This window comes from Bufo bufo, chromosome 1, assembly GCF_905171765.1.
Source record: "Bufo bufo chromosome 1, aBufBuf1.1, whole genome shotgun sequence".
NCBI classification, from domain to species: domain Eukaryota; kingdom Metazoa; phylum Chordata; class Amphibia; order Anura; family Bufonidae; genus Bufo; species Bufo bufo.
Genome location: NC_053389.1, coordinates 346,841,633 through 346,867,581, shown reverse-complemented (window position 1 = coordinate 346,867,581; position 25,949 = coordinate 346,841,633). Strand labels below are relative to the sequence as shown.

The 25,949-nt window shown below is 42.6% G+C and overlaps 1 protein-coding gene across 1 annotated transcript in view; it reads left to right on the top strand.

The window, feature by feature from the left end:
• The window catches only part of LOC121009531 (A disintegrin and metalloproteinase with thrombospondin motifs 2-like), a 775,073-nt gene that overhangs the window by 375,266 nt on the left and 373,858 nt on the right, over positions 1-25,949 (top strand). The window contains exon 9 of the mRNA XM_040442735.1: positions 13,044-13,176. Within this exon, the coding sequence (XP_040298669.1) occupies positions 13,044-13,176 (133 nt within the window). The remainder of the gene's footprint in view (positions 1-13,043; positions 13,177-25,949) is intronic.

Genomic DNA, 25,949 nt, shown 5'->3' with positions numbered 1-25,949 from the left:
CCACTGTAAGACAGCCGAAACCTTCTCAGGATCCATGGAGAACCCCTCAGCGGAAATGATGTAACCTAAGAAGGTTACCTGGGATCGGTGAAATTCGCATTTCTCAAGCTTACCGAACAGCTTGTTCTCTCGTAACCGTTGCAACACTCGTCTGACATCCAGAATGTGGGCCTCCATGGATTCAGAATATACCAAGATGTCATCCAAATAGACCACCACACACTGCTGCAACAGGTCACGGAAAACATCGTTGATGAATTCCTGAAAGACTGCGGGCGCATTGCACAACCCAAAGGGCATAACCAAGGATTCATAATGACCGGTCCTGGTGTTAAACGCGGTCTTCCACTCATCGCCCGCCTTGATCCTTACCAGGTTATATGCCGCCGTCAGGTCGAGTTTGGTAAAGACCGTGGCCCCTTTAAGGCGATCGAACAGCTCGGAAATCAAGGGTATCGGGTAAGCGTTCTTGATCGTGATGCGATTGAGACCCCTGTAATCGATGCAAGGCTTCAACTCACCGCCCTTCTTTTTCACAAAGAAAAATCCAGCCCCTGCCGGGGACGAGGATTTGCGAATGTGTCCGCGTGAAAGTGCCTCCCTCACGTACTCCTCCATGACCTCATTCTCCGCTACCGACAGTGGATAGACTTTGCCACGAGGAGGAACGGCACCAGGTTGTAACTCTATGGCACAATCGTATGGGCGGTGCGGAGGTAGGGCAACCGCGCGCACCTTATCGAATACATCCCGGTACTCCTCGTATTCAGGAGGCAACAGAGAGTCCGAGGAAGTACACAGCAACTTGACAGACCCATGGATGCAACTAGCCCCACACTGCAGTGACCACGAGAGGATCTCGGCCGATCTCCAATCGAAAGTCGGATTATGCTTCTGGAGCCAGGGGTAGCCCAAGACCACCGAGTAGTGTGGAGACGAAATAACCTGGAGGCAGACCGACTCTCTGTGAACGGCACCAATGGCTATCCCCACTGGAAGGGTCTCATGAGTCACGTGTGACGACAGAAGGGGTCTGCCGTCTATCGCCTCAAGAGCCAGTGGGGAACCTCGAGCCTGCAGAGGAATGGAATTGGCGGCAGCGAACACACTATCAATGAACAAACCACCAGCACCAGAGTCCACCAACGCCTGGGTCGTCACCGAGCCCCCGACCCAGGAGAGGACAACAGTGATCAGTGGTTTGTCAACACGGGAAACCGGGGACGAGGGGACTCCACCCAAGATCTGCCCCCGACAGGATCTCAGGTACGAGCGTTTCCCGGACGGTTCGGACATGCCAACCGAAAATGCCCACCGAGACCACAGTACATGCATCGACCCTCGCGTCTCCGGAGTACCCTCTCCCCCTCGGACAGGCGAGCAAACCCCAGCTGCATGGGTTCACCCCCAGACAAGTCATCCCCAGGAGGCGTGGGAGGAGAGGGAGGCACGGGTGGGACAGCAAACGTAGGCGCCAATCTGTTAGAAGACCTCCGCAGGCTCTCCTTAAAGGAAGGTCTCTCCCTGAGTCTGGTGTCAATCAAAATCAGGAAGGAAATAAGAGACTCGAGCTCCACTGGTAGGTCCTTAGCTGCAACCTCATCCTTCAAGGCATCCGAGAGACCATGAGAGAAAGCAGCGACCAGAGCCTCATTATTCCAGCCCACCTCTGCCAGGGTACGAAACTCAATGGCGTATTCAGCTACGGATCGTGAACCCTGTCTGATGGACATAAGGAGCTTCGCAGCAGAGGCAGCACGAGCCGGCACATCGAATACCTTCCGAAGAGAAGCAACAAAACCGGAAAACTCGGCAACCACCGGATTGTTGTTCTCCCATAAAGGGCTGGCCCAGGCCAAGGCCTTGTCCGAGAGCAGCGAGATCAAGAAGCCCACCTTTGATCTCTCAGTAGGAAAGGCATGTGGCAGCAACTCGAAATAAATGCCCACCTGGTTAAGGAAACCTCGGCACTGAGTTGGCTCTCCCCCAAAGCGCTGTGGAAGAGGGGCAGAACCGGTCATACCCCGAAACACCGCAGGCGCAACAACAGGTGTCGGGGTAGACTCTGGCGCAACAACCGGAGCGGCAGTAGGAGCGACAACCGACCCATCGGCAACGGGAGCGAAATGAGCCGTGCGTTCAAGCAGGGTTTGCAACGCCACAGCGAACCGACCCAACAGGTGATCCTGCTGATCAAGTCTGGCAACCAGCATGGGTAGCGAGGATGGCCCTGTACCGTCAGAACTCATGGCTTGGTCCTAATGTCACGGAACCATGAACCAGACGTACAACAAGAGATAAGTGAAAATAAGAAGGCTTTATTGAAAATAAAGCTGTGAAGCAAAAGTCCAAACGAATGGTGAAACCGAAGCAGAGTCTTTGAGAGGCCAGAGATCAGGAACCAGAAGGGTATTCAGACGAAGCCAGGATCAGGAACCAGCAGGGTAGTCAGACGAAGCCAGGATCAGGAACCAGAAGCAGCAGCAGTCTTAGAAGCATGTGAACACAGGAGGACCAAGCAAGGAACTGAAGCCACAGACCTCCTATATATATGAGCTAGGCATCCAGCTCCTCCCAGTGGGAAGGAGGAGCCGCAGGGTGGAAGGCTACAATAAACCCAGAAACCAAGATGGCCGCCAGCACATGTCAAACGAAGGAGAACAGCAAGAAGGTAAGACCATGACAGTAGGTCGACACCATTATTGCAATACCACATTTATATCGTTTTGTGTTTTTTTTACTAATTTTTCAACATAAAATAATTTTTGGAAATAAAGAATAAGTTATATTTTGAATCGCCACATACTAAAATCCATAACATTTGTATTTTTCTGCCAACATAGCTGTCTGAGGGCTTGTTTTTTACAGGACGGATTGCAGTTTTTATTGGTACCATTTTGCAGTACATAACCCTTTTTTGATCACTTGTTATACCATTTTTTGTGAGGGCAAAAATTGCATTTCTGTCTGTGTTTTTAATTTTTATGGGGTTCTCCATGCAGTATACAGTATATCTGTATTCTATGGCAATACCACATTTATATAGTTGTCTAAGGGGGATGTTTTGCAGTTTTTATTGGTACCATTTTGGGGTACATATAACTTTTTTTGATCACTAACTAACCTTTGCACCACAATCTGCTCCTGAAATAATTCAGGCATATTTCAGATTGTTAAATGACCCCCACTGTTTGTTAATACTCATGTGAACAAAATTGTTGGTACCCTTCCATTAAAGAAAGAAAAATCCACAATGGTCACTGAAATTACTTGAAACTGACAAAAGTAATAATACAAATTTACTTAAAATCATCTACTGATTTTGAATTGTGGTTCAGCAGAATCATTTATAAATGTAATCAAACGCTGCTGGACAGAAATAATGGTACTCTTAACTTAAAATTTTGTTGCAGAACCTTTTGAGACAAATCAAGCAATTTTTGTAACTCTTAATGAGACTTCTGCACCTGTCCACGGGTATTTTGGCCCACTCCTCGTGAGCAAACTGCTCCAGCAGTCTAAGGTTTGAAGGGTGCCTTCTCCAGAATGTGTGTTTCAGCTAACCAAAGATGTTTAATAGTATTTAGATCAGGGCTTATAGAGGGCCACTTCAGAATAGTCCAATGATTTGCTCTTACCCATTCTTGGATGTGTTTAGCTTTGTGTTTTGGGTCGTTATCTTGTTGTAAAACCCATGACCTGCGAATGAGACCAAGCTTTCAGACACTGGACAGCACGTTTCGCTGCAGAATGCCTTGATAGTTTTGAGATCTCATTTTACCCTGCATAGATTCAAGACACCCTGTGCCAGATGCAACAAAGCAGCCCCAAAATATAACTATACCTCCTCCATGTACAATTTTTTCTATTCTATATTTTTGTGTCGGTGAACATAGAGCTGATGTGACTTGCCAAAAAACTCCTGTTTTTGTCTCATCTGTCCAATGAACATTCTCACAGAAGCTTTGTGGCTTGTCAACATGCATTTTGGCAAATTCCAATCTCTCTTTTTTATGATTTTCCGTTGAATGGTGCAGTCTGACACTAGTGTAGCTTTACCTTGGAGTTCTCCTCTGATTTATTTAGTTGCCACTCATCTTAGGTGTCTTTTCAATTTATCTATTTTTCTCTTGCGGCCACTTACAGGAAGGCTGTCTACTGTTCTGTAGACCTTAAACTTCTGAATAATATGTGCAACAATAGTAACATAGACATCAAGCTGTTTGAGATGGTCTTATAGTCTTTACCTTTAACATGTTTGTCTGTAATTTTCTTTCTAATGTCCTGAGACAACTCTCTCCTTAGCTTTCTTTGATTCGTGTTCAGTTTTTGCACCCACCATACCAAACAGCACAGAAACTTCATTTCACCCTTTAATAAAAAGGCTGACTAAGGCCTCATGCACACGACCGTTGTTGTGTTCCGTGTCTGTTGTTCCGTTTTCCGTGATTTTCTGCGGACCCATTGACTTTCAATGGGTCCGTTGAAAACTCGGATAATGCACCGTTTGTCATCCGCGTCCGTGATCCGTGTTTCCAGTCCGTCAAAAAAATATGGCCTGTCCTATTTTTTTCACGGACAACGGTTCGCGGACCCATTCAAGTACATGGGTCCGTGAAAAAACACGGAGGCACACAAGATTGTCATCCGCGTCCGTTTTTTTTCCTATCATTTGCAAGGCAAACTTGACTTAGATTTTTTTTTACTTTCCTTCATGTCTGGTGATTCTCCAAAAATCAAGGAAGACACATGGAAACAAAAACGGAAACGGATCACGGAACAAACGGAACCCCGTTTTGCGGACCGTGAAAAAATACTGTCGTGTGCATGAGGCCTAAGTTATTAAAAGTTTAAATACACCTGTGATGCTTATTACAGGACACATCTTAGTTTAACATGTCCCTATAGTCAAATTATTTTCAGTCTTCTAGGCCAGTGTTTCCCAACCAGTGTGCCTCCAGCTGTTGCAAAACTACAACTCCCAGCATGCCCGCACAGCCAAAGGCTGTCCGGGCATTCTGGGAGTTGTAGTTTTGCAACAGCTGGAGGCACACTGGTTGGGAAGCACTGTTCTAGGCCATTTTTTGTACAGGCCAGTTTCATTAGTTTGAGGAATATATTGTATAAAACCTTGTATCCCCTGCATCTCCCTAACCTTCCTCCAAACTCTGTGCATGGGCAAGACTGTAGTGAACAGAGTAGCATGACACTTGAACCTGTGAGTAGAGATGAGTGAATGCAATCTACCAAAATCAAATTTGTTATTTTAACTCCCCAAAGGTTTCTGTTTCAGTGAATTCAAAACTTTTGGGATTCATCCTGCACAAATTGCTCAAAATGGCTGTCGTCATTTTAGATCAGAAGACAGAGTAGATAAAGAAGGATCTGTTGGGGCAAAGAAAAAAACATAAAACAATGAGAAACATCCTCTCCAAATTAAAAGGTTATGCTTCCTTACCTTCTGCCTACTTGGATAGTCTATGTGTTTGTTGGATGGCTGGCCTGGCCCGTTCTTGTTTGTGAAAAACCTTTTCCTAGCACAAGAATAACTTTCCCTCAAACATTGCAGAAAACATTGTTAATACGTCTTTTAGAATCAAAATGATATTAAGAGTTTCAGGATAACAGGCTGAACTGGATGGACAGATGTCTTTTTTTCGGCCTTATAAACTATGTTACTATGTTAATGGTAGAATTAATTGTTGCATAGTGTGCCCGATGTATTATTTGTCACATTTCTACAGTTGTTAATACTTCTGTTAAAGGGGTTATCCAATTTCACAAACAGCCCCCCTATGTGCTGGGCTCCAGGTGACGCTAGGGAGGCTCGTCCCCATCTGCCATTGGCTGCTCCTTCCTGACACCGGATGTTTTCATCCGTGTACAGGGAGAAGCGGCAGGTGCGGGGACCAGGAGTGGCACAGAGAGCAGGGTAAGTATATTACCTGTGAGGGGCCTGGCACATGGGGGTGGGGGGGGGGCTTGTTTGTGAAATTGGATAACCCCTTTAAAGTGCAATTTTTGTTGCTAATGCCTGATGTATTATTCTGCATCACATGATTTATTTGTTTTACAAAAGACATCGGGACATTATGTATGTGTGTAGAGGAAAGGTGATTTCGACATCAATACAGGAAAGAGTTCTTTACAACCAACATGTAGATAAAAGAAACAGCGGCACTTACCAATATTCTTTCTGCAGCTTTTATTGAACAATTAAAACATGGTGGATTTAGGGGCCCTAAAGCGTGAGAAGAAGTCTGGGATCCAAATGTCTAAAAATGCCCTCCTAAAAGGAATGTGGGCCCCTTTGCGCATCTAGGCTGCAAAAAAGTGTCACACATCTGGTATCGCCGTACTCAGGAGAAGTTGGGCAATGTGTTTTGGGGTGTCATTTTACATATACCCATGCTGGGTGAGAGAAATATCTCGGTCAAATGCCAACTTTGTATAAAAAAATTGGAAAAGTTGTCTTTTGCCGAGATATCTATCTCACCCAGCATGGGTATATGTAAAATGACACCCCAAAACACATTGCCCAACTTCTCCTGAGTACGGCAATACCACATGTGTGACACTTTTTTGCAGCCTAGGTGGGCAAAGGGGCCCACATTCCAAAGAGCACCTTTCGGATTTAACCGGCCATTTTTTTACAGATTTTGATTTCAAACTACTTCTCACGTATTCGGGCCCCTAAAATGCCAGGGCAGATTTTGATTTCAAACTACTTCTCACGCATTCGGGCCACTAAAATGCCCAGGTATTTCGTGATGGGCATAGTGAGTTCATGGAAGTTTTTATTTTTTGTCACAAGTTAGTGGAATATGAGACTTTGTAAGAAAAAAAAAAAATCATCATTTTCCGCTAACTTGTGACAAAAAATAAAAAATTCTAGGAACTCGCCATGCCCCTCACGGAATACCTTGGGGTGTCTTCTTTCCAAAATGGGGTCACTTGTGGGGTAGTTATACTGCCCTGGCATTTTAGGGGCCCAAATGCTTGCGAAGTAGTTTGAAATCAAAATGTGTAAAAAATTGCCGGTGAAATCCTAAAGGTGCTCTTTGGAATGTGGGCCCCTTTGCCCACCTAGGCTGCAAAAAAGTGTCACACATGTGGTATCGCCGTACTCAGGAGAAGTTGGGTAATGTGTTTTGGGGTGTAATTTTACATATACCCATGCTGGGTGAGATAAATATCTTGGTCAAATGCCAACTTTGCATAAAAAAATGGGAAAAGTTGTCTTTTGCCGAGATATTTCTCTCACCCAGCATGGGTATATGTAAAAAGACACCCCAAAACACATTGCCCAACTTCTCCTGAGTATGGCGATACCATATGTGTGACACTTTTTTGCAGCCTAGGTGGGCAAAGGGGCCCACATTCCAAAGAGCACCTTTAGGATTTCACCGGCCATTTTTTACAGATTTTGATTTCAAACTACTTACAACACATAAGGGCCCCTAGAATGCCAGGGCAGTATAACTACCCCACAAGTGACCCCATTTTGGAAAGAAGACACCCCAAGGTATTCGCTGATGGGCATAGTGAGTTCATAGAACTTTTTATTTTTTGTCACAAGTTAGTGGAATATGAGACTTTGTAATAAAAAAAAAAAAAATCATTTTCCGCTAACTTGTGACAAAAAATAAAAAGTTCTATGAACTCACTATGCCCATCAGCGAATACCTTAGGGTGTCTTCTTTCCAAAATGGGGTAATTTGTGGGGTGTTTGTACTGTCTGGGCATTGTAGAACCTCAGGAAACATGACAGGTGCTCAGAAAGTCAGAGCTGCTTCAGAAAGCGGAAATTCACATTTTTGTACCATAGTTTGTAAACGCTATAACTTTAACCCAAACCATTTTTTTTTTTTACCCAAACATTTTTTTTTTATCAAAGACATGTAGAACAATAAATTTAGAGCAAAATTTATATATGGATGTCGTTTTTTTTTGCAAAATTTTACAACTGAAAGTGAAAAATGTCATTTTTTTGCAAAAAAATCGTTAAATTTCGATTAATAACAAAAAAAGTAAAAATGTCAGCAGCAATGAAATACCACCAAATGAAAGCTCTATTAGTGAGAAGAAAAGGAGGTAAAATTCATTTGGGTGGTAAGTTGCATGACCGAGCAATAAACGGTGAAAGTAGGATAGGTCAGAAGTGTAAAAAGTGGCCTGGTCTTTAAGGGTGTTTAAGCTATAGGGGCTGAGGTGGTTAAGGAACATAGGGGATCCATAGAGACAAGAATAGGAGCATGTAGATTGATAGAACATGTACATGAAGTACATGTAGGGAGAAATGATGTATTGACATGTGCAGGAATAGAGGTAGTGCAAGTCCCAGATTGTGGTGGGGACAGAAACCGTATACTATTACAAAGAGAAGCTTCATGGATTATCAAGACAAATGCAATTTAAGGTTAAATGAGGAGAACGATTTAGCATTATTTGTATAGTTGTTTTTTTTTGTACTCTGTTTTTTTTTTAGTTGTCTTATGTAGAGATGGTGACGTAGCTGGCGTAAGGGTATTTTACGTGTATGCGCCAGCGTCGTCTTGTTGAGGCTTGAGAAAGCTCAAAACGGCTTTTGCGTTTTGCTGTGCTGTACCCGCATCCACTGTGTTTTAATGGATCAATAAAAGCTGCAGAAAGAATATTGGTGAGTGCCGTTGTTTCTTTTATCTACTGTACATGTTGATTCAAGAGTTGAAGATGTGGGCCAGCTGAGCACCGCTGGAGATCACAAACAAATGTATGCAGGATTAGTCCACATATATATAGTTCACTCTGGGCAGTGCTGACCGCCTTTCTACATATTTGCATAAAAATGATTTACAGTTAGGATACTTTCACACCTGCAGCACTATGTTCCAGCCGCATGATCTGGCAGACAATGCCGGGAATCGGCTAGACACAAACAGCAGCATTTTTGCCGAAATGCAGCCGAATCTCCTCCGGACCCCATTATACTTAATGGATCCAGTGGGCTTTCTGGTTGCATCTGGCAGTGCCAGATCTGAACGATTTTGGCAGGTTGTTCTCTGCCTCATCAGCTTGTCGGGATTCACACTTCAGGTGTGAAAGTAGTATTACAGTAATTAAATTATAGAAAGCCTTACCTTAAGATGTAGTAAAGGAAAATGCTAAGGTAAAAAGTGCTAGATGCTTATCTAATTGCAAATGACATTGATGTTATAATTAATCTAGCAATTAATGTTGTATACACTTGTCACAAACCAGCGGGTGTGAACCCACTGTGCCATGTGTCCTACCTCCTCTAAGGGCGTTGTCTAATTAAACCCCTGGATCTTCACAGTACCCCTGATGGTAGGGATAGTCTTTCCCGAGGGGAACACCAGGTCGCTACCTCCTGAGGAGGATAGGCAAACGAGGCAGCTGGTTCAGGCGGACCAGGAGGTAGCAGAGGTGCAGGACCGAAGGATGAGGCAGAGGTGTAGTCAGACAGGCAAAAGGTCAGGGCAGGCGGCACAGGTACAGGTCAGGCAATCCGGGTTTTAAACAGGAGAGTCAAGGCAAGTGTTAGCTCAGCGGTCCGTGCCGTCGCTGCTGCCCCTAACGCGGGCAAGGGCTCCGGGCTCCCTCTTTCCCTGCTGCCATGCTGACAAGCGCGGACAGCAGATAGCTTAACTATGGTATCTTTGTTCCTTGTGAACAGATATGGAACTAAAAAAATAACAATAAAAAGGAGGATATCTCACTTGACTGATCTCGGAAATGGATCCCAAGTAATCAAATGGTCAGGCAGGGCGCCAAAGGGTGGAACTACTCGGAAGGTGTTATTTAGATAGATGTTGATTAGAATGGAAAACAGATATATAGAAATGAACAGAACTGATTAGTAGAGGCTGCCGTATGTGGTTCTTTGTGTGCCTGGATACCAGGCACAACCAAAAGACTGTATATATAAAAGGAAAAGATAATAACCACAATAGACCTGAGGGCGCCAGTCCAAGTGCTGGAAATAGTTGCAAATAAGACATAGATTAGAGGAGCGGGATCTATGTGCCCACTAGTTGCCTTATACGGTGAACCCGCACACAATTTTTCAGACAAGGATATAAAAAGGATGTAATACAGTCCTGATCAAAAGTTTAAGACCACTTGAAAAATGGCAAAAAAATCATATTTAGCATGGCTGGATCTTAACAAGGTTCCAAGTAGAGCTTCAACATGCAACAAGAAGAAATGGGAGTGAGACAAAACATTTTTTGAGCATTCAATTTAATGAAAACAACGAATAAACTGAAACAGGCTGTTTTTCAGCTGATCAAAAGTTTAGGACCACACCTCCAAAAAAAAACTAACCCCCCCCCCCAAAAACAGAAATCCAACTTCCAAACATGAACTCAGTAATGAGTAGCTCCGCCATTATTGTTTATCACTTAAAAAATTTGTTTCAGCATGCTTGATGCGTTTCAATGAGGTGAGTGGGAACATTTCTCCAAGTGGTGAAGACGGACGCACGAAGGCCATCTACTGTCTGGAACTGTTGTCCATTTTTGTAAACTTCCCTTGCCATCCATCCCCAAAGGTTCTCAATGGGATTTAGATCAGGGGAACACGCAGGATGGGCCAAAAGAGTGATGTTATTCTTCTGGAAGAAGTCCCTTGTCCTGCGGGCATTGTGTACTGTAGCGTTGAAAAACCCAGTCGTTACCACACAGACGAGGGCCCTCAGTCATAAAGAATGCTTTCTGCAACATCTGGACATAGCCAGCGGCCGTTTGACACCCCTGCACTTCCTGAAGCTCCATTGTTCCACTGAAGGAAAAAGCACCCCAGACCATTATGGTGCCCCCTCCACTGTGGCGCGTAGAAAACATCTCAGGTGGGATCTGCTTGTCATGCCAGTAACGTTGGAAACCATCAGGACCATCAAGGTTACATTTTTTCTCATCAGAGAATAAAACTTTCTTCCACCTTTGAATGTCCCATGTTTGGTGCTCTCTTGCAAAGTCCAAACGAGGAGTTCTGTGGCGTTCAAGGAGACGAGGTCTTTGAAGACGTTTTTTGTTTTTGAAGCCCTTCAGTCTCAGAATGCCATCTGATGGTTATGGGGCTGCAGTCAGCACCAGTAAGGGCCTTAATTTGGGTCGAGGATCGTCCAGTGTCTTGACGGACAGCCAATTGGATCCTCCGGCTCAGTGCTGATGACATTTTTTTGGGTCTTCCACTTGACTTTTTTGTTCCATAACCCTCAGGATTATTTAAGAAATTCCAAATGACTCAGTAGCGATGGCGCGCTGTGAGAGACCCTGCTTATGCAGTTCAACAACCCGACCACGTTCAAAAAGGGAGAGTTTTTTTTGCCTTTGCCATCACAACGTGTGACTACCTGACAGAAAATTACAATGAATCCACATCTTTGCGCAGATTTGGCCTTTTAAAGGCATGTGGTCATAAAATTTGGATCAGCTGAAAAACAGCCTGTTTCAGTTTAATCGTTATTTTCAATTAATTGAATGCTCAAAATTTTTTTGTCGCACTCTCATTTCTTCTTGTTGCATGTTGAAGCTCTACTTGGAACCTTGTTAAGATCCAACAATGTAAAATATGATTTTTTGCCATTTTTCAAGTGGTCTTAAACTTTTAATCGGGACTGTATATTGAAATGGATGAACTGATATACCTGGACAGATATTCAGAAATTATATCAATCAAATTAGAATAACTTAAATAGTGAACTTCACTCACTTCACAGGGAGGATTTCCTATTGGATAAAACTTAAGACACCCAAAAGGAACCCTCCCTATCCTGAGATTGAACTGAAGGTCCCTATTGGGACTTGATTTGATCATTTTTGGTTGTAAAGCTGTTTCTTGATCTATTCTCAGGGCTCTCTCCATCGATCCTTTGATTAATAAGTTACTGAGTATATAAATGTATATATATATATATAATATAATTACTGAAATAAATTAACTTTGCACGATATTCTAATTTTTCGAGTTTCACCTGTATGTGTTCTTAGCCACTCAAAAGTCTTCTACATGGTAGGTTAAGGTGGATTTACACGGCCGAGATACGATATATATTATTGGGAGCGAACATTCTACCAGTGCTTGTTCCCAATAATGTACCCATCTAAAAGCACTGCAGATCACCTGATGAATGAGTGACATGCTCATTCATCGGGTGAAATGATCAGAGGTGCGGACACCTCATGCATCGTTCCCAGGCAGCAGATCTTGTGTAAACAGCACTCTGCTGCGCAGGAGCAATGGTTTTGTATGTGAACGAGTGATAGCAGTAGTGATTGCTCATCTTCATACTGTGGAGGTGATCACTGCATGGAAATGCAGAGCTTCACCTCCACTTAACAAGCAGCTGATGTTTGGAAGCAATGCTTTTTTCCTAACAATCAGCTTCTTCTCAGCGCATGTAAATGCACCTCATCTCCAGCCTCTGTAGATAGGCAGTTATTTGTACAGTGATAACATTCAGTGTTGAAGAATGAAGAGAGGTGTTAAATGACAAACATTTGTCATAATTATTACTTGTATGGTACAAAAAGAAAATTATAACCTTGTAGCCACCAGTAGGAGGAATTTTGTAAAACTTTCTGCTTACAGTTTCACACTTAAAAGGTTATTCCCATCTGGGACAGTTTTAGGATGTCCATGGAAAGTATATTGCAAAGTAAAACTATAAAGTAAGCTATGAGAGGTACGGAAACATTAATTATGTGAATTATGTAAAGATATTTAGTTTGTTTCAAGTATTTTCATCTTTTACAATTTTTTGTGGAATTAAATGGGTTCTCCAAGACTTTAATATTGATCAGTGTTTGATTGGTCTGCTGATTAACACAAAGAATGTGCCAAGCTGCCATATGAGTCAAAACTACCTGTATAAATGAGGCGCTGTGCCTGTCAATAAATAGCCCCTTCATTGTTCTTGATAGTGGGGCTCTCAGAAGTCTGAGGATTGGCCATCATTGTGAAAGTCCCACAAGAAACCCTTTAAAGTAATGTGAATAATAATTTTATATAATTCTCCTTTTATTGTGATATTTTCACAGTTCTTATGATTGCCTGCGTGATGATCCATTTGCACATGACTGGCCTTCACTTCCTCAGCTGCCTGGAATTCATTATTCTATGAATGAACAATGCCGTTTTGACTTTGGTATTGGTTACATGATGTGTACAGCTGTAAGTATTGTCTTTTAAAATTAGATTTTAATTTTGTTTTATATAGTCAAGAAACTTTACCTTAAATTGCCTTTAGTTTTTGTATGAAACTGAGATAAATATTTCTCTGTTTTTTATTAAAAAGCTTGCTCCTTAAAGGGGTTGTCCGGGTTCAGAGCTGAACCCGGACATACCCTTATTTTCACCCAGACAGCCCCCCTGAGGCTAGCATCGGAGCATCTCATGCTCCGATGTGCTCCCTTGCCCTGCGCTAAATCACGAAGGGCACAGGCTCTTTTGTTTCCAATAACACACTGCCAGGCGGAAACTTCCGCCCGGCAGTGTGTTTGGTGACATCACCGGCTCTGAGGGGCGGGCTTTAGCTCTGCCCTAGTCGTTTTACTGGCTAGGGCAGAGCTAAATCCCGCCCATCAGTGCCGGTGATGTCACGGGGGTTCCTGGCAGCCCCATGGAGAGCCCCGTTACGTCACCGGATCTCCAAAAAATGCCTTTGCCCTGCGCAATTTAGCTCAGGGCAAAGGAGAGCATCGGAGCATGAACTGCTCCAATGCTCCTGTCAGGGGGGCTGCCGGGGTGAAAATGGAGGGATGTCCGGGTTCAGCTCTGAACCCGGACAACCCCTTTAATAATATCAGGACATGTGACATTCTTATTATAGACATCACTGAATCTAAGCATACAGAGCTGTAGTGTAAACCACAAGGAAGCAGCATTAAAGGGAATGTAGTCAGTAAATGACCTAATGATTAGATTGCATTATGTTAAACACCTTTTTATCCAATATTTTCCCTCTGCATCTCCTGCTTGAAGGAGACCAGTCGGCAACCTAAATAGAAGGATGGCTTCAACGGTATTCAGAATGGCTATTTAAGTAATTTTCTAATTTTAAGTTTTTGTCCAGGTACCGCCAATGGTACCTGCTAATTCTTCCTGGTTTCAGTTGCACTTTTCACTGGACTTCTGGTCCACATCTGTCAACTTCTGTATGTATGGGGTCTTGTGTGCCACTGCAGCCAATGGCTGGCCTCAGCAGTCATGTTTCTCCAAGCCGGGCCATATTTAGAGTTCATGCTGCCCTAGGCACTTTAGTGCCTCTTCCCATTGATGTCCCTAAAATTTAGATAGCTGATGGACAAACGCTCCCTAGGTCATCAGATGTCCCTCACAAGTCCCCCATACACATGCATGCTTATCCACACTGCAAAAATCCCCACAAAACACCATGGGGAAAGTTAAGAGGTGTACATCTCTCAATAAATTAGTCGTCTCTTTCAGCACTCATGCAGCTAAATGCAAGGCAATGGCAGCTACGTATGAGCTGGCAGAGATTTGCATTATAATTTGTACTAGTTTCTGGCCTAAATTATAATAAATGTGATGGACAGTGCATAGCCGCAGCCACTCCCACTGAACTTCACCCACTTTAGGTTTAAGAGGTGAAAGCAGAGTTAAATAAGTCGCAAGTTTTGGCGTACAGCAATTCTCCAGCAGTATACAGTATATACACTAGTCAATTCTTTAGCACTATTCTGTATACACATCAGTCCATTCTCCAGCAGTAAACGGTATATACATATCCATTCTCCAGCAGTATACAGTATATACATATCCATTCTTTAGCAGTATACAGTATATACACTGGTCCATTCTCTTAGCAGTATACAGTATCAGTGATGGCCAGTTCGCCCGCGAACACATGCAGGCTGCCATCTTAACTCACAAGTCCGGCGATGCACAGGTAAGTCCTTACCTGTGCCTGTGCGCGAGACGGTCTGAAACAAATGCGGTCACCGGGACCAGGCAGTTCCGAGAACAGCCGCCGGGGGCCTTCATTGGGCTGTTCTCGGAACTGTCTGTTCCCAGTGACCGCACTTGTTTTCAGATCGGCTCGCGCACAGGCACAGGTAAGGACTTACCTGTGCATCGCTGGACTTGTAAGTTAAGATGGCAGCCCGCATGTGTTCGTGGGCGAACACGGTGAACTGGCCATCACTGTACAGTATATACACAGACCATTCTCTAGCAACATACAGTATATACACTGGTCCATTCTCTAGCAATATGCAGTATACACATCAGTCCATTATCCAGGAGTATACAGTATATACACCAGTCCATTCTCTAGCAATATACAGTATATACACTGGTCCATTCTCTAGCAGTATCCAGTATATGCACCAGTCCATTCTCAGGCAGTTAGATACATTTTCTGTCCATTATCTCAGTGATTTAGATACACAGCACAGTGAACAGTATCATGCATGAGAGGTTTAGATACACAGCTTAGTGAACAGTATTATACATGAGAGGTATAGATACACAGCACAGTGAACAATATCATGCATGAGAGGTTTAGATACACAGCTTAGTGGACCGTATCAGACATGAGAAGCTTAGATACACAGCCCAGTGAACAATATCATGCTTGAGGGACTTAGTTGCATAGCCCAGTGAACAGTATTATACATGAGAGGTATAGATACACAGCTGAGCAGACATTGTCATGTGTGAGTGACTTAGATGGTCCAATAGACAGTATCGCACATGACAAGACAGTATAACATCACAGGCTTAGATATACAAGATCCAGCACTGCCGTTCCACAAACTAGAGATGTTAGGCAATTTAGACCCTTGCTTATGGCATCCCTGATACCAGATTTTCGGTGGTCAGCTTGAATTAAGTCTTTTCTGGCACCAGGAGAATGAATCAGATTTAACACCAAACACGTGTCTTGTTCAAATTCACTCTAATTTTATTGTCCCTTAGTTCAGCCTTTTAAAGAAGCAGAGAATATAATTTACATAGTAACATCATTAACCAATCAGGTGTAGACACATATATGCTTAGTATGCATTAAGCCGGGATGACCTTATAAGGTGTGGCTGTTTTAACTAAGGAATTTAAGGGTCTCTAGAAACTGTCCAAGAAGAGGAAGTTTCTCAAATTCCACAGAGGGGGAACTTGAAACAGTGCATTGACCAAGATATTATCACAATACACATTGTTAAAGCAGAGAAAATGGAGTTACATATGCCCCTTCAATCCCCTCTTAGAACCTTATATATCTTATACTATATGGTTCTTTCTCTTTTCTCCCTTAGTTTGCTTGTAAGCCTTTAGATATTCCATATACCCTTCAGGAGTATAATCCTCAGGCTTTGTTGAGGTTGGGTTCACCTCTTCTACCTCTACCGGAGTATAGAGGAATGTTGAGTGTACCCCTCTTTCGGCCACTTTTTGACATATGGCAAGAAGGGAGGGCACACACTGTAGACAACAGCAGAGACACACTATTGCAGCGACCACGGCGAGTGCCACTCCTAAAACATACCTTATTTGACCAAAGTCAGGTATCCAGCCAAAAAGCCAGTCCCACCATCCTTGGTCAACATCTTGTTTTATGTGTTTAATAATCTCTTCTAGGTGGCCTATTTTATATTTTATTCCACTGGAGTGATCTGATAAATTGAAACAACACATCCCTGTGAACGCTGAGCATCCTATACCATGTTGAAGCAATAAATAGTCAATAGTTGCCCTATTCTGCAAGATAGCCTTTTTATATGATTGTATATCCAGCAGTATATCTTGCAGAATTGCACTAGTGACATTTATCTGTTTTACCATAAAACAGGCAAGTTTTGATATTGTCCTGTGGTTATATATGGCCAACCCTGGTACCCGTATCATAGATATCCCTAAACTCATGTATTCTGATCTAGAGAGGAGATTCACATTATAGTCACAATTTTCTGGTAGCTGTAGGGAAGTGTCTCTCGTGTGTCGCGTTTACATTGCTGGGACTAGTGCTATCATTGTTAATGTTAACCTAGCTATTGTACAGGGTCCCTCTGTAATATTGGCCGGTATGTATGTGTAACTAGTATTTCCACAGGCCAATACCCATCCTGTTGGTAGAGGTACATGTTTGTCTAGGGATGGTACTATTTTTGTAATGTTACATTGCATATTCTTTCCTGATACTATCTTTTTACAGCTACTTATATTCCTGTTGCAAATATTTGGCTTAGTCTTGTTCTGTATTTTTGCTTGTATGCAGGGAGGCAATAGTTTCTCATCGCAGGAGAACTTGTAACATATTTCTGCTGCTGTAACAAGTCCTGTAATTATTCTTATCATGTTACTTTGCAAAGTCTCATATGTAGAACAGTTATAACAAGCATGATAAGGATTTACATGTCCATATTTAACATCATGATCCTGCAAATCAGTGTAATTCCATTGGGAATGTAGGAGCCCCGTCCATACATCTACTGGGGTGGGAACTGCTACCAGACATGTCTCCAAAATGTTAGATGCGGATAAAGTGGTTCGGAGACAGAAATCCGTTAAGTTCAGAGTTTTGGCCAGGTACAGCTATAAGTTCTCCTTCGTCTTCCACAGATTGTCTTCCCCCCTTCATTCCGTTTTCAGGTATGTCTGTCTGTTCCACAGCCGTGGGACAGTGAGTAGGAGACACAAAATTGCAATTATCAAGGCACTGCATCTCAGCCATCTCAAGGAATTTCCCGACTGCGTCATCTCGTTGGGGGTCAAGGCTGTCTGCCTCCGTTAGTACCCCTTCTGTATCTTCTTTGAGGTCAAGGCTGTCTGCCTCCGTTAGTACCTCTGGGCCTCGTTGGAGGTCAGGACTGTCTGCCCCCGTTAGTACCTCTTGTCCTTCTTCAAGGCCAAGGCTTTCTACCTCCGTTCCTGCCTCCTCTCTTTCTCTCACAAGCTTCACTCGGGTGGTGTTGATCCAAATTGGAGATTGTTCAGTCAGCACAGCTGTTCTGGTTGCTGCAACCACGGTAGTAGGTGGGCCATATACAAAATCACCTTGAGCTCTTCCTTTCTTCAGTGTTTTGACCACCACCTCATCCCCCACCCTGTATGGGTGGGTGGGTTCCTGTGGAAGAGAGGGAGACTTACAAGCAACTTTTTCCTCAGTTTTGTTAAGTACCTGTATCAATTTAGTGACATAGTCTTCCCTTATTAAATCAAGGTCTCCTCCCTGCACTATCATTGGGACCAGGGGGTGGGGAAAGGCCTCCCCATGAGTATATCAATGCTGTTATGTCCTACTCCGTGGAAATGTGCTATTAAGATGGAAGCACTGTGTTGGGGAATGCATGGCTACCCCTCTTTTCAGATTAATCCTGTCGTAGGATTTTTCTGCAATACTGAATAACACCAGTCTTGCTGTTCCTGTTCAGTGGCATACCATTGAAAATCAGTAAGCATTTGCAACATCTCAGGGGTTGGAGGTGCCAGACATGGCATCTCCCAATGGTTACACGGGCCTGTGGGGTTGCATTTGGCCACTTGTTTCGCCACCTTATCTGCCAGCGCATTGGTCCCACACTACCCCATATGCGTACTTACTCTCAGTATAGACGGTGACAGGTCTGTCAGCATGTAGAATACATGCTCTAGTGAGTGCAATGAGCTCAGCTGCCTGCTGTGTTGAGTGTGGATGCCCTTGAGTAGGCCTACAACATCATGAGTGGTGTGCAAAATGGTGTAATGTCACATTGTGAAAGGAGTTGCCAACTCTACCATCATAGCACAGGCTGCAAGAGAACACAGACATGCCGGCATTCCCTGAACAGAGGTGGGCATTACCTTTGAGAAAAACGCACAAGGACGCAACTTGCCTCCGTGTTCTTGTGTCAGTACCCCCGCCATGGTTTTACAATTTTGGCGTGCAAACATGTGGAAGGGCATATTATAGTCAGGGAGGCCCAGCCCTGGACTCGACATGAGTGAACATTTCAGATAATCAAATGCATTGTACATTTCAGAAGACCATTTAATCAAATCTGGATTTTCGTCCAGAGTGGCTTGCCTCAAAACATTGTCATAATAGGAGCAATCAGGAATCCATTGTCTACAGTAGTTTATCATACCAAGGAAAGATAACATTTCCCTCTTGGTGTGCGGGGTGACCAAACCCGCAATAGACTGGACTCTTTCTGTGCTGATTCTTCTTTCACCTTTTGTGAGGACAAAGCCCAAGTATTCAACCTGCATTTTACACCATTGAATTTTCTTAAGTGCCACTTTGTGACCACATCCTGACAACCATTATAACAGTGATAAACCATCCTGAATGCTGGCCTCCGCTGACATGCTACACAGTAACAAAACATCGACATATTGCAACAGCACAAAACCTTGGGGGGATACCATGGTTCTAACGTGGCTTGGAGGACTATGCTGTACACTACAGGTGAATCAGCATATCCCTGGGGCATTCTGCACCAGGTCAGTTGACGTCCCTCAAAGGAAAAAGCAAAAAGTAGTCTGGTTATCTTATCAACTGGGATAGAAAAGAATGCATTTTTCAGATCTATCACACTGAACCAAACAGCGTTTGCTGGAATGGCAGATAATAATTGAGTGACATCAGGTACAACAGGGGCTATAGGCACAATGATGTTGTTGATGGCCCTTAAATCCTGTACAAAGCGGGTAGTACCATCTGCCTTTGTCACTGGATTCACGGGCGTGCTGTAGGGTGAAATCACCTCTTCCAGGATTCCCTTTTGTAGGAATTCTTCTATCATTGGCCTAAGTCCATCAAGTTTCTCTTTTGACAACGGGTATTGTTTCTGGAACACTGAGATGACACCTGGTTTCACAGTAGTTTTGTAAGGTGTGCAATCTATGAATCCTGTGTCATATTCATTTGAAGACCATAATGCAGGGTTAATGTTGTTAAGTTCTGGGTGGTCCTGTATGTTTGCAAGAATCAGTGGCACTGGTGTAGAGATTGGAATGAGACCTGAGTGTACTCTTATGCCCTGATTCTTTGCTGATACCTGCAAGTCAAGCTTAATGAACAAATCTTTACTTAACACACTTGAGGTTGCACTGCTATCTACCATGAATCCTACTCTGTCATATAAGTCCACCCCTTTTAGTCGGACGCTGTGGTCCTCCTGTCCATCATTAGTGTCCCAGCTGCCCATAAGAACAGAGCTCTGATGTTAAGCACAACAACAACTTAACATGTAACACGTAACTGCAAACATTGAAACAAACAGCTCTGACAATACAGACATGAACACACAAAGGGCCCATAAAACTTTTCATTGACTTCAATAAAAAAATGTACAGCTCGATCAATGCTGTTGGCACCAATAAAAACCAAAAACTTCCAAAAAAAATAAAATAAAATTCTCAATGCGCATATTATATGAAAACAAATATCGTACTCCATATGCATTCACATTTTCATGTACTCATTTTCACAAACAGCTCATAACCACACCCTCATACATAAAAACTGAATTGCATACACAGTTCTGCTAAAAACATCCCTCAGTCTTCACACATTTTCAACTCCACTACAACTCAAAGCCACACCCATTCACATTCCACTGAATCATTTGTCTTCCAACCCAGTCACACAGCTTTTTTTGTTGCATTCCAAAACCTGCAGCACAGACAAACACAACTTTCCTGGAAACAGATAGCCACACCACACCCAGAATTGCTAATGGTCTATGTCACTGTTGTGCTGTGTTTTCCAATGTCTTCTGGTCTTCACTCTGTGATTAATCAACTGTTATAAGAAGACAATATACATGTTATAATCATACAGTCATTTTGTTAAACCCAAATCATCTTATATGCCAGGTGGTCTTAGTTAGTGTTTGCACATATATAATAATTTTTGTTAAAAGCTGGATTATTACACATATAACATCACTTACTCTGCATGTTTCCTTCCCCCCTTTTCCTGCTCTTCTCTTATCTTAGAAATGTTTAAGGCAGGGGAAATGAAGCAATCCATCACAGGACGTTCAACCGTCTCAAATATTCCTCAAACTTTTACAGATACTGCACAAGACAATACTGTGTTTTCTCACACTAGATACAATACTTATCCATTAACTGACCAGGCTATGGGTCTTCCCTATTTAAACACACACATATCATTAGGGTAACAAACCTTAACCAGTTCATTTCTGAACATTTAACACAAGCCCTTTCTGATTGCAGACACTGGGGCACTTTTTTTCTTGCTAGTGCCATCAATTAACTTCCTGAAACTGCTCTGTTTTCTCACTCATTAGAACCCCCCCTCAACATCACAGGAGTTCTGACGTACACAGTCTGTAAGCTCTAGCTTCACAGATTCTTACAGATTTTCATCCCTGTTGCCAGCCAGACGACCTGCTGTCCGGGGCTACACCGTGCAACATAAACTTTGCATGTTTCTTCCGTCTCAGGTTTGGGGTATTTCGTTTTAGACCCTTGTCCTCCCATGTTAGTATTTATAGTTCAAAGAATAAGTGGGACAATCGCTGTCAGGACTGGCTGTACTGAACCGTAAAGGTTCCGACAAAAATCCTGTCAACTGATCAGCTGATTCGTATCTTAATGTCTCTCTATACTCTTTGGACCCCTATCAACTATTGTTGTTTTGGACCGCCACTTGCATTCACGTTTTCCGGGTCAGCAGATTTTAATCCTAGCCGAAAAAGTGGGGCGTCTTGCAGTCCTCCACAACACAAATAATTTTACACATTAACAGTAGTTTAACCCAAAATACATAAATTTGACAATAACAGTGGGATGTGACCGTACACTTACCACCCGGTCAGTATCTCACACAAACAGATAATCTTATCACTTCTAAAATACTTATACTATATATATATATATATATATATAAGAGTTAATCCTTATAACCTTCTGTTCCCTGAACAGTATTTCTTAGTGCACTTTATATCTATCTGCGGTGATATGGACTCCCGGAGTCCCTTTTAATCACCTTTGGCTCCCTGAGCCTTATCTTCCTGTGTCCCTGACACAGCAACCTACCGAAATCTTAAAATAGATGGTTTAACTTACTTGGGTCGAGACGTGGCCAGTGCCCTCGCACCAGACGGAGGATGACCCTCTCGATCCCGAACACGACCCCCCAAAGCTGTTAGGTAATTTAGACCCTTGCTTATGGCATCCCTGTTACCAGATTTTCGGTGGTCAGCTTGAATTAAGTCTTTTCTGGCACCAGGAGAATGAATCAGATTTATCACCAAACACGTGTCTTGTTCAAATTCACTCTAATTTTATTGCCCCTTAGTTCAGCCTTTTAAAGAAGCAGAGAATATAATTTACATAGTAACATCATTAACCAATCAGGTGTAGACACATATATGCTTAGTATGCATTAAGCTGGGATGACCTTATAAGGTGTGGCTGTTTTAACTAAGGAATTTAAGGGTCTCTAGAAACTGTCCAAGGAGAGGAAGTTTCTCAAATTCCACAGAGGGGGAACTTGAAACAGTGCATTGACCAAGATATTATCACAATACACATTGTTAAAGCAGAGAAAATGGAGTTACATATACCCCTTCAAGAGACTTTATTAAAAAAAATACTTATTCAATAAGAACTTTCTTTTCTTGACGCATTTTGGGCAGCACTAGCCCTTTGTCAAAAGGATAAAATAAAAAAATCACACACAATCACAATTAAATTACATGTTTAAAAATGGACCGACCAGTCAGAAATTAACCCATCATTAGTCAGATGGGGGATGAAACAGCCACTCAGGGACTATCACATTTCCTCAAAATTAGTGAACACCTGAAGTGGGAGTCAACATAAAAAACTCACAGATATATGATCACTCATACATCAATAACATATGTTTCTCGATATATGGAAAACAATACAACAAAACAAGAATGAAACCTACTGGCAATCATTAACCTTCAAGGTGTCAATACTGATAAATGACGTCCTGTCTTTTCTTTAATTCTGCTGGAACTCTAGTCTCCAGCATAAAAATCCAATAGGTTTCCCTTGCCAGTAATTTTCTTCTGTGATCTCCACCCCTCTGTGGTCTGAGCACCCTTTCAATGCCACAAAAGGCAAAAAAGACAAATCGCCTGGATACTGTGTTTTCATTATTTACATCACATAGATGTTTTCATATCCTCGTTTTAAGTGGTGCAACCTACATACTGCAATTTGCAAGAGTTGCAGCTAATCGGGTACACCGTATCCATTCTCCAGCAGTATACAGTAGTATATACATATCCCTTCTCCAGTTGTATACAGTATATACAGTACAGACCAAAAGTTTGGACACACCTTCTCATTCAAAGAGTTTTCTTTATTTTCATGACTATAAAGGCATCAAAATTATGAATTAACACATGTGGAATTATATACATAACAAACAAGTGTGAAACAACTGAAAATATGTCATATTCTAGGTTCTTCAAAGTAGCCACCTTTTGCTTTGATTACTGCTTTGCACACTCTTGGCATTCTCTTGATGAGCTTCAAGAGGTAGTCCCCTGAAATGGTCTTCCAACAGTCTTGAAGGAGTTCCCAGAGATGCTTAGCACTTGTTGGCCCTTTTGCCTTCACTCTGCGGTCCAGCTCACCCCAAACCATCTCGATTGGGTTCAGGTCCGGTGACTGTGGAGGCCAGGTCATCTGGCGCAGCACCCCATCACTCTCCTTCATGGTCAAATAGCCCTTACTTTCAAAGTTTTCCCAATTTTTCGGCTGACTGACTGACCTTCATTTCTTAAAGTAATGATGGCCACTCGTTTTTCTTAGCTGCTTTTTTCTTGCCATAATACAAATTCTAACAGTCTATTCAGTAGGACTATCAGCTGTGTATCCACCTGACTTCTCCTCAACGCCACTGATGGTCCCAACCCCATTTATAAGGCAAGAAATCCCACTTATTAAACCTGACAGGGCACACCTGTGAAGTGAAAAACATTTCAGGGGACTACCTCTTGAAGCTCATCAAGAGAATGCCAAGAGTGTGTAAAGCAGTAATCAAAGCAAAAGGTGGCTACTTTGAAGAACCTAGAATATGACATATTTTCAGTTGTTTCACACTTGTTTGTTATGTATATAATTCCACATGTGTTAATTCAAAGTTTTGATGCCTTTAGTGTGAATCTGCAATTTTCATAGTCATGAAAATAAAGAAAACTCTTTGAATGAGAAGGTGTGTCCAAACTTTTGGTCTGTACTGTACATATCCTTTCTCCAGCAATATACAGTATATACATATCCATTCCTCAGCAATATACAGTATATACCAAGGGCGTTGTTAGGTCTAAACATTCGGGGCTTGAGCCCCAGATGTTTTGACCAGTGCCCCGAATGTTATGCTGGCAGGGCCGGCTGCTCTGACTCTCCTGCGCTGCGCAGCCCCGCCATCCTAATCCGTATCCTGCAGTAACTGAACTTTAAACAGCGTTCATGATCTCATTACTATCTTACACACTCAGCTCCGGAAACATGCAGTGCGGGCGGCGCTTGCTCACTGAGGTCACGCGCCTGCTTCTCCCACTAGGCAGCGCACGCGCGCGACGTCAGTCAGTGAGTGAGTGCCGCCCGCACTGCCTGTTACTGGAGCTGGGTATGTAAGTCAAGATAGTAATGAGATGAGCTCTGATTTAAGTTCAGTTACTGCAGGATACGGATTACTGAGGGGATGATCTGTCGGGTTGCCCAGACGACTAGGCCCTTCACAGTAGTTATTAACCCCTTTCAGCAGTCCCCCATTCACTGAAGGGGGGACTGCTGAAAGGGGTTAATAACTACTGTGAAGGCAGGACTGCTGAAAGGGGTTAATAACTACTGTGAAGGACCCCCCAGGCGATGGGGGTGTGGCTTCATGGGGTGGGGGCATGGCTTCACGGGAGCGTGATACAGTGGGCTTGTGCCCCGGATGTTTTCAGACCCTAGCAACGCCCCTGGTATATACATATCCATTCTCCAGCTATATACAGTATATACACTGGTCCATTCTCTTAGCAGTATACAGTATATACACAGTCCATTCTCTAGCAATATACAGTATATACATATCCATTCTCCATCAATATACAGTATATACATATCCATTTTCCATCAATATGCAGTATATACATATCCATTCTCCATTAATATGCAGTATATACATATCCATTCTCCAGCAATATGCAGTATGTACATATCCATTCTCCAGCAATATGCAGTATGTACATATCCATTCTCCAGCAATATGCAGTATATACATATCCATTCTCCATTAATATGCAGTATATACATATCCATTCTCCAGCAATATGCAGTATGTACATATCCATTCTCCATCAATATGCAGTATATACATATCCATTCTCCATTAATATGCAGTATATACATATCCATTCTCCAGCAATATGCAGTATGTACATATCCATTCTCCAGCAATATGCAGTATGTACATATCCATTCTCCAGCAATATACAGTATATACACAATCCATTCTCTAGCAATATACACATATCCATTCTCCAGCAATATGCACATATCCTTTCTCCAGCAGTATACAGTATATACATATCCATTCTCCAGGAGTATACAGTATATACATATCCATTCTCCAGGAGTATACAGTATATACATATCCATTCTCCAGCAGTATACAGTATATATACTCGTCCATTCTCTTAGCAGTATACAGTATATACACTGGTCCATTCTCTACCAATATACAGTATATACACAGTCTATTCTCTACCAATAAACAGTATATACATATCAATTCTCCAGCAGTATACAGTATATACACTGGTCCATTCTCTTAGCAGTATACAGTATATACACAATCCATTTTCTAGCAATATACAGTATATACATATCCATTCTCCAGCAATATACAGTATATACATATCCATTCTCCAGGAGTATACAGTATATACACTGGTCCATTCTCTAGCAATATACAGTATACACATCAGTCCATTATCCAG